General features: G+C 43.5%; 1 protein-coding gene across 1 annotated transcript; it reads left to right on the forward strand.

Moving 5' to 3' along the window:
- Positions 1–1,912: 1,912 nt before the first annotated feature.
- SLC35E1 (solute carrier family 35 member E1) lies at positions 1,913–8,492 on the forward strand. The gene is made up of 6 exons (XM_026105929.2): positions 1,913–2,363; positions 2,541–2,611; positions 3,012–3,149; positions 3,841–3,966; positions 4,479–4,724; positions 5,222–8,492. Exons 1-6 carry the CDS (start codon positions 1,964–1,966, stop codon positions 5,453–5,455), a joined length of 1,215 nt encoding a protein of 404 aa, XP_025961714.2. The 5' UTR covers positions 1,913–1,963; the 3' UTR covers positions 5,456–8,492.
- The last annotated feature ends 773 nt before the right edge of the window (positions 8,493–9,265 follow it).

The following is a 9,265-nucleotide window of genomic DNA, read 5'->3' on the forward strand; positions in this document are numbered from 1 at the left end:
GAGCACAGTCAAGCTCTTAAATATCAAACCATGATTTGAGAAGGGTGTTCCTTACCTGGTATACATTAGGCTGGTTCATTTGATGGAATACAGGTGTTAAGGTATGGTTTATTTTTAAGTCATTCCTGTTCAAACCTACTGCTTTTGTGATTTGACTGGTACTGAAATGTGTGGGTGTTTCAGAAATCTTACTGATGTCTGTTTGCTTCCATTTCTGATTTCTGAGGTCTTAGACTGAAATTTCCTAACCAGAAAAAGTGGTTACCAAAAAATGTTTCCAAGTATATTTTCAGTTTACTTCCATTTTATCCTTCTACAGTTGATCAGGTCAAGCAGTGTGTTCTAGAGCTGAGGAAAGTCAGTATCTTGCAGTTCAGGAAAGTAGATTTGATGGTAGAGGGCTAAAAGACTGGGAATGCTTAATTTTTTGTTTATGTAACAATACTGTGTATTAAGAGACTCTCTTACCCACCCCCTACCCCTCAGCCCTGCCCTGTTGCCCTTCTCCCATTTTTCCTGAATGGTCTTCACTAGGAGCAGGGTCTGTGCTCTTCCGAGGCCTTTGAATGTAGGGCAAACTTCAGGAAATGTCTTGCATTCCATCCAATATATTAATCATCCTTTTCTCCACTGCTTACATTTCTGCTGCAAGTCATGGTCCGTAAGGGCTGTACTGAGGGAGGAGATGCCCAGAGTTCATCACTGCTTCCAAGTTACCGTATAGCCCTCGGCAGCAAACTGACCATGCTGATGCTCACTTTGCTGGGAGGGTGCAAAGTACCAGGCACAGCCCTTTCCCTAGTGGTACAAAATCTCTCAGAGAAATTCACTCAGAATGCAAGCTTTAAATCTCGTTACCTACCTAGTTTGTTTCTGCTGTAAGGGTCAACTCACTTGGATGTAATCCACAGTGAGACAAGGCTTGACAATCTTTATTTCAGCATGCTAGTATAACCAGTTGTGAGCTCCAACAAATGTGAATAAGTTTACAAGGTGATTTTTTTGTCAATTTTGTAAACAAGTTCAAATGAAGTTTACCTGGTGCACGTGTGTATCTGCTGTGTACTCATTTTTGCATGCACTTAGTTTCTCTGCTACTTGATTTTCCTAACTGCCTTACAAAATTTGCTATTCTAATCCTAAAATCTTAATATATTGCCATCTCTTTGCAATGAATGACATGCAGTGGCTCATCTGTGACTCTTTGGGGAATTGCCGTTACCTGAAGTGCATGTTTTCATAGGGACATTAACACGCTGTAGAAGTGTCTTCTGAAGGAGCGCATGGATGAAACAGGCAGTAGACCCCCCCCTCCTCCTCCTCGACAGGTACTCATCCATCTTTTAATATATCTAGCGCTACATCTATCCTGAGTTAGTTTCAAACTGTCACTTTGGATACATGACCTCCGCTCAGTCGCTGTGGAGACTGCGGTTTTGGTTTCCGGAGCGAGCGCTGCCTGGCGGCCTGGCCTGCCTTCCGCTTAACGGGGCGCTGGTGCTGCGAGCCGGCTCAGAAAACAGGCCGTGGGGGTGTCTGCGTGCACCTTATCCTCTTCTGGGTTGTTTTAACCCATCCTCTTACCTGCGCACGGAGGAGCCCTCCCTCCCTCCCCCCCCACCCCCCGGCGGGCTAAATCCAGCGTTTGCTGAGGGCCCTGGTTTAATGGAGCAACAGCCTTGAACCCAGGGGAGAGGGAGACGCGGGTCCGGGGGCTGCGGCGGGAGGGGCAGGGGCGCAGGGCCGGCGCGGACGGTGAGTGCTGGGGGCGGTGGCGCTTCCCCCCCGCGCCGGGAGCGCGCGGCGCTAACGGCCGCCCCGGCTCTAACGGCTGCCCCAGCGCAGCGGAAGTGACGCGCGCAAACAACCGGCAGCGGCCCCTGCCGGCCCCCGTAGCCGCGCCCCCAGGAAGCGACGCGCTGGCGCGGTGACGTCGCCCGGGTGCCGGGCGGCGCAGGCAGCCATGGCGGCCCCGCTGGCGGCTCCGGGCGGCGGCGGCGGCGGCGGGGGGGCGGCGGCAGCAGCAGCGGGGCGGGGGCGCGGGCCGGCGCTGCGCGAGGGCGCGCGGGTGTCGGCGCTGTGCCTGGCCTGGTACGGGCTGAGCGCCGGCGGCAACGTGGTGAACAAGCTGCTGCTCGGCGGCTTCCCGCGGCCCGTCACCGTCTCGCTCTTCCACATCCTGGGGCTGTGCGGGCTGCTGCCGCCGCTGCTGCGCGCCTGGCGGGTGCCGCCCGCCGGCCCGGCCCAGCTGCCGCCCCGCGCCTACCCGCGCTACATCCTGCCGCTCGCCTTCGGCAAGTACTTCGCCTCCGTGTCCGCGCACGTCTCGCTCTGGCGGGTCCCGGTCTCCTACGCGCACACAGGTGAGGACCGGCGGGGCGGGGGGCGGCGCCGTGTCCCGGGGCAGGGGGGGCCCTGCGTGGGCTGAGGCTGCGGCTCCGGTGGGGCTGGACGCGACCCCCCGCCCCGCCGTGCCCCCGGCTGCTCTGAGCGCATGGCCCATCTTCGCGTCCCCGCTGAAGCTCTCTTCCCGTTCGCAGTGAAAGCGACGATGCCGATATGGGTGGTTCTTCTGTCAAGGATCATCATGAAGGAGAAGCAGACGACGAAGGTGCGGACAGGTTTGCTGACGGTTTCTTCTCTCGCTGATATGTGTGTTGTGCTTTGCTGGCTGGCGTGAGGAAAGCTCTGGTTTTGGTCACCTGGGTGAATTTTGTGGTGTAGATTACAGTGTTGCGTAACTCTTACATTTTCATTTCCTCGTCACTGCGAGCGTAAAGAAAACCCGTCTAATGGCAGTGAGTGAGGTGATGCTCTCCTGTGCCCATTTGGATTGTTTTGGTCTGTACCGTAATCATTTAGTTTCCTCGAGCTATAGCAGTGTCAAAGTTGATCCCCAGTTCTGTTGCTGTATTCTTCTCTCTCTATCCCCCCAAATCAACAGTACATGTGAACTCGGTTGGATTGAAACGCTTAGGAGATGTCAGCTCTTCTTCTCTGCTTCCTTTCAGGTGTACTTGTCTCTGATCCCCATCATAAGTGGTGTCCTACTGGCCACAGTCACTGAACTTTCTTTTGACATGTGGGGACTCATCAGCGCGCTTGCTGCTACGCTTTGTTTTTCACTCCAGAACATCTTCTCGAAGAAGGTAGTAGTTCTGTTCTTGTTATTGATCAGTAACATCATCCTTCAGAGGTCTAATATTCATTTTCCAGTACAGATTTTTCTTTTTTACGGTGGTGCTTTATAGTCAGAGGATCACAAAATAATGTTTGGCTATTCTGTTTGCTTGTTTTCTACAGCTCTTCCTATGCGTAGTAGTGTTATACTGAAGATTGGCCAGAACTTGGAGTTTACCCTGAGCCTTTTCTTTACTCCTTGGCGTGGAAGCTTTTTGCTTCTGCTGACAGTTAGATAGTGCTCAAGTTTAAAATTCATTTGAAAACTTCTACATGTCTTGCTGTATCAGATCCTTTCTTTGTAGTCAGTGTCGACACAGGGCAGTACTTGAAACCTTTGGAACAGAAAGGCAAAGTTAAAATGTGTGTCTTGAATGCATTTTGTTATAAACTGATTTCTGGTTTGTAGAACATTGTAAATGTATTATTATCTTGTTAATGCTGAGAGAGTTACCAGTCAAGAAATCCTTGTTTCTCAAATAGAGATCTGTATTGCTTCAGTCATCTTTATAGGAAATTCACGCTGCAGCAGTATTTGCTTATTTTCATAGCACATCTGTCTGTTGTCTGAAATCGTTATTGTTGCGTGCTTCCTGAATCTCTGGTAATATGTGGGCAGTAATCAAAGAAAGGATGTTTATGATGTTTTGATGTGTTCAGGTGTTAAGAGATTCCCGAATACATCATCTTCGGTTGCTGAACATACTCGGATGCCATGCTGTGTTCTTCATGATCCCAACGTGGGTTTTGGTAGATCTTTCCTCTTTCCTAGTAGAAAATGACTTGGTAAGTCTTTGGCAAATGTATTTGGGAATCTCTTCTCTATTAAAAAAAAATTCCCAAACTGAAAAAGCGTGTCTCAGTGTAGTTCCTTGTCAGCACGGAAGGAACTGTTGTGAAACACCTAAGAACTGTTGCACAAAATAATATAAAAAAGGTAGCAGAATGTTTATCATAAGCGTTCGTGTCAGGGTTAGGAGACTTAGCTGACGTGGCAGCACAAGTCCCAGAAATTAGCAGCTGGAGACAGGAGCTCTGAAAAGTCATTCCACGTTATTTGGAATAACTTGCACTATGCTGGAATGCACGTTACAAGTGCGTAGAGATGTTTTCTCATGAGTAGTTGCACAGTGTAACATTGAGCCTCTTGACTCTAGACAAATGGCAGGTGCTCTTCCTATCAAAAAGCAGGTAAGAAGTGACTCATGTTAGATCCGTGTTTCTGTATGACAGTTTCTTTGTCTCTTATCTGAAATCTGAGATAAACTTTTTCCTTGTAATGTTTGTCTTCATGACAGAGCACAATGTCTCACTGGTCCTGGACCTTAATGCTGCTTATAATCAGTGGATTCTGTAATTTTGCCCAGAATGTCATTGCCTTCAGTATTCTTAACCTGATCAGCCCGTTAAGTTACTCCGTTGCAAATGCCACAAAGAGGATCATGGTCATCACAGTTTCCCTTATAATGCTTCGAAATCCGGTTACCAGCACCAATGTCCTTGGAATGATGACAGCTATCTTGGGGGTGTTCTTATATAACAAGGTAAGTGGTGGATTTGCTCTTTTGTTTTGTTTTCCAGGAAACCCACCTGGAACAATAGTTTTCATGCACTGCTCACATCTAGTAGCTTTGAATTATTTCTTCCAAAACAAGTTGACAATTAGCAGAATAAAAATGGAGAACGCGTGGCATAAAACTTCTTTGCAGAGGAGGGTATATGAATTACCCAAGCTCAGTACTTAGCGAAGTACTCAGGTGCTCAGGTCAGGGCAGTTGTTAGGTCTCTAGTGAACTTATATTTTGGTCTTAATATTATGTTGAGAAATTAAGACTGGGCAGTAAATACTCAAATCTCTTTAGCACAACAGAGACTTACTGATTTGGCATATCAGAGGAATGAGATTTTTATTGCGAGTCAGAAACACGTTAGGATTTTAACAAGCACAGATTATGGTATAATTGTAAAGTGCATGTTCTTTCTAGGTATATAAATATGCTAGCTGCTAATCCAAGAAAAACATTCTTTCTTTCTTTCCCAGACAAAATATGATGCAAATCAAGAGGCAAAGAAGCAGCTACTTCCGGTTACAACTGGAGACCTGGTAAATTTGGACCGGCATCGAAACACTCCTGAAAAGTCTCAGAATGGACTTACGGCATTTGCACAACACGGAGACTATCAGTATGGTCGAGCCAACGTCTTAACAGACCACTTCCAGTATAACCGGCAAAACTATCCAGCTACCTACAACTTAAATCGTTTTGATATATAGAATCCTGGCAAACAGGTATAGACTATGATATCAGTGTCCCCAACATTATCAGAAACTTTTAGTACATCCATGAATGTAAAGCCATTTTATTGTACAGGTTTTGCAGAAGGGAAGATGCATGTGTAGTGAAAGTGGTACAGACCTTTGACTTCTGCTAAGCAGATCTTTAGACATGAAATACTTAGATCTGACACTGGAACTAAATGCACAGTGTAGCTCTTGTACAGAGATTGTGGTGAAATGCAGATACAAAACTTCAGTGTAAAATATCTGCTGTCACTGCTCCTTTTTGGAGTCTGTCAATTGATTTTTTTTTTTTTTTGGCAGCTAAACTGTGGCCAGTACTTTGTTTCCATGCTAATAACAATACCTTTAATTTGTTGTCTAATATGTATTTTAATGATATTTAGATGAAATCTTCAGAAAAAGTAAAACTATATGCACTTCTGGTTATCAGGAGCTGTCAGTTTGAGGAGAAATGACTTACGTTTATCAGTTGCAGACAGGCAGACTTGAATTCACCTTGGGCAAATATGAAACTTCAAGTAGGTATTAATTACCTCTGTGCCTATGCCTGCAGGTTTTGATGACAAACCAGGAGTGGTTCTGAAAGACTAGACAGTAGGGAGATTGATACCTTCAATAGTCTTTTTTCAGGCATAGAGAACCATTTTTTTCTAAAATCATTGTTGTCCCAGTTGCTGTAGATAACAAACAAAACAGAGCTTAAGATCATCGTTGTTTTCTGAATAATGTAGTCCTGTAACTTCAGACATTGCTCTTCCCTGGCAATACAGAAAACACCTTGACAAATAAAGTGTTTGGAACAGTATGATTTTTTTTTTACTTGCTTCACCCCTGTTCTTACAAAAGTCTTGTGTTGGCTTAAAAATTCAAAGTTTTAAGGTGTTTTCTTCTCAGTTTTATGCACAAATTATGCTCCTTTATTTGGTTCATATTTTATGAATGCATGGATTTGAATAATCATCATTCTTAATTGTTTCTTCAGTCTATCTTTTTAGCCCCTAATTATTTTTATAACTAACTTAATCAGCACTGTTGGAGCTGCTGTGTGCATTTGGCTTGACTTTTATTTTCAGCTGAAGGAAGTTAAATTTTATATCCTTCTCTCTTCTTGCAACTCCTCTAGCTTGAATAGTAAATTGTTATGAAAAGATATTTTGAATCAGCAGTAAATATGTAATTTATGGATGATAAGTACTGATTCAGTTAGCATAAATGACGGTACTTCTAGACAAGTTAATGGTTGTGTGTCAGATACTGCATTTGTGTGTGAAAGGAATGAAACCAGTTGAACTTTGGTTTTGCTGAACCAGATTATTATTACTCCTTTAGCAAAGAAGATTTTAGGGGCCTTCTTTCCTTAACAGAAAAGCTGTTGTTTAGTAAGGTTTTGATAGCATAAGTATTATGTTTTTACTAGAGAGGTATTAGATACCGGTTACAAAATTCAGGGTGTGGTGCTGTACCAGACACCTCCTCTACTTATTTAATGCTTTCAAAATGACTGTTTCCTAGATGTGAAATGATGATTTGACTCTTTTCTGGATACTAAAGAATTTTTTAAGTGCAAAGTCAGCCTGATCTCATTCTTTTGGTTGTCTGTGGAGGTAGTAATATAGACTGCCTTCCGTGATACAATCCAAAAGAGGAAATGGTCCTTCTGAAACTTTAGAGATGGGTTAAATATGCTGCTAATGTTTGTGAGCAGAACTTCCTTGACTTCACTGTAGTTGAATCTGTTCATGAACTTGGGTTTTTAGCTTAGAAAATCTGAATAAATTATTCCCAAACCTGATTAAGAAGAAAAAGATTGTGAGGAAAAGCATTTGTTCATATGAAATTGCTTTTGCCTATTCCAGTATTAATTTATATATTTCTTTTAATGTGGGAAAGTGCAAAATTTGTATTTCTAAGGCTTGCTTTCCAATATTTAAGTGCTGTTGCATAAATGTAAAAAGGATCTTGCAGACTCTGGATTTGGACTAGATTCTGGCTCTGCAAAAGACTCTTGACTTTAGGATGAGACATTTAGGCTGAATTTTTTAAGAGGGGCTGAAGTAAGGTGTCCGACTGCTTTCAAAGGGAGCTAGCTATAACCTGTTAGACTCCTGCAAAGGCTTGATCTTGTTCTTTATGCCTCAGTTTCCCGTTTGGGAAATGGATGATTCTTCCCTACCTCAAAGGGGGTAAAATACCAATAAACAGTAGCAGTGGGGGCGATAGGGATGTGCAGAAGTACTATGACTTAATCTGAACTTTTTCTGGTCTGTGTACCACTGTAACAGCAGTGTACACAACTTGAACTATTCCTTAGAAGACAAATAAAGCTCCACACACCTTATCACAGATCAGAGGCTTGGTTAAGTATATATAGACGGCTTATTTTCTAAGAGACGTAGCCTGATCTTTTTGCGACTCCTTTCTGAGAAAGCTGGCACTGCACACTTAACTGTGGCAGGTCTTTGAGTCCCCTCCTGCTGTCGAGAGTACAGCCGCAGGTGAAGGCTTTCTGTTGAAAATGCCTTGCCCCGGGTTCAGTTTGGGCTTGTAGCCTCACCGTATTTCCGAAACAAAGCTGTTGTACTTAGTGCAGAGCAAAAGGGGACCGACTCCAAATAGGATATCCCGTTTAGGACACAGAGAGTGAGGTCTGGGCTTCTTCCCCAGAGGCTGCCCGACAGCATTCACGCTCTTCTAGATCAGCTCTGTGGTCAGTGGGGTTAATTTTGTACAATAGAGTATATAAGTAAAACGGTTAAATGCATCTGTTACAATGCGTGGTTGTGCTGAATACCTGAATCCAAGTCCTTAAGCAATATTGCCTGCATTCAGGTAAAGAAAGTTTCTGATATTCTTGTAATATATATTTTGATCTTGGACAGCTGCAAGATCTTGTTTGGCAAAGTGAAACATTTGTTTTAACATGGTTTGTAAATTAATGACATATTTAACTATGTACATAGGTCTGTAGAAAGTATGGAAACACTGGAATAAAAAGGGCATATCTAGACAATCGTGTATAATGACCCTGTTATTAAATCGAAGTGGAGGGGTTGGTTTGGTTTTTTTACTTGCAGGACGTTTTGGGAGTGCCATACATTAGTAGTAATGGCCACCTGGGAGAAATACTGTTTTGCTGTATGGGTGTGATATATTACCGGGTGTTTTACTGAGACTAGAGCTAGCACGATTTGGATGCTGTAACTAGTGTTAGGACACCGTTGCTGGTATTCTTAGAAATGTTTTGATTTCCATTGTGCATATAACGTACATGTAAATACATCACAAAACTGGGAAATTCTTCCCCAAACAGTCCTGGCTAGTTCTAGAAATACCAGTGTGAGAGAAACCAATTTCTCCCCACTACTCTGTGGGGAGTTTTTTGTTAATAGCTTTTTAGAGTATTTGGTGCTCTTTGAAGATCTCCTGAAAATGTTTCCCCTTCAGAGTCAGCTTTAGTACCCAGTAGTGATTAGAGCATCTTTCTCATTTGATAAAATGATCTTTCTTTTTTTGAAATACCTAGATACTAAATAAAATTGAGGCAATACTTAAGAGTGCGGTGATTTGTAAAACTAGTGTTGGTAATTTTGGGTCAACTCATGCTGATTCCTGAAACTCAAGACCTTTTCTTTCTAATGTGTGTTCTAAGCCGCATTCTTCTGATGTAGCATTTTGCAGCAGAAAAAAATTCTGCTGTGTAGCTATTTGTGAAAAAGGTGCAATATAAATAAAGGGAGAGTTTTGTTTTTCTAAGGCTTCCATTTCTGAAACATATTGTAAACT

This window comes from Dromaius novaehollandiae, chromosome 25, assembly GCF_036370855.1.
Source record: "Dromaius novaehollandiae isolate bDroNov1 chromosome 25, bDroNov1.hap1, whole genome shotgun sequence".
Classification (NCBI taxonomy): Eukaryota; Metazoa; Chordata; class Aves; order Casuariiformes; family Dromaiidae; genus Dromaius; species Dromaius novaehollandiae.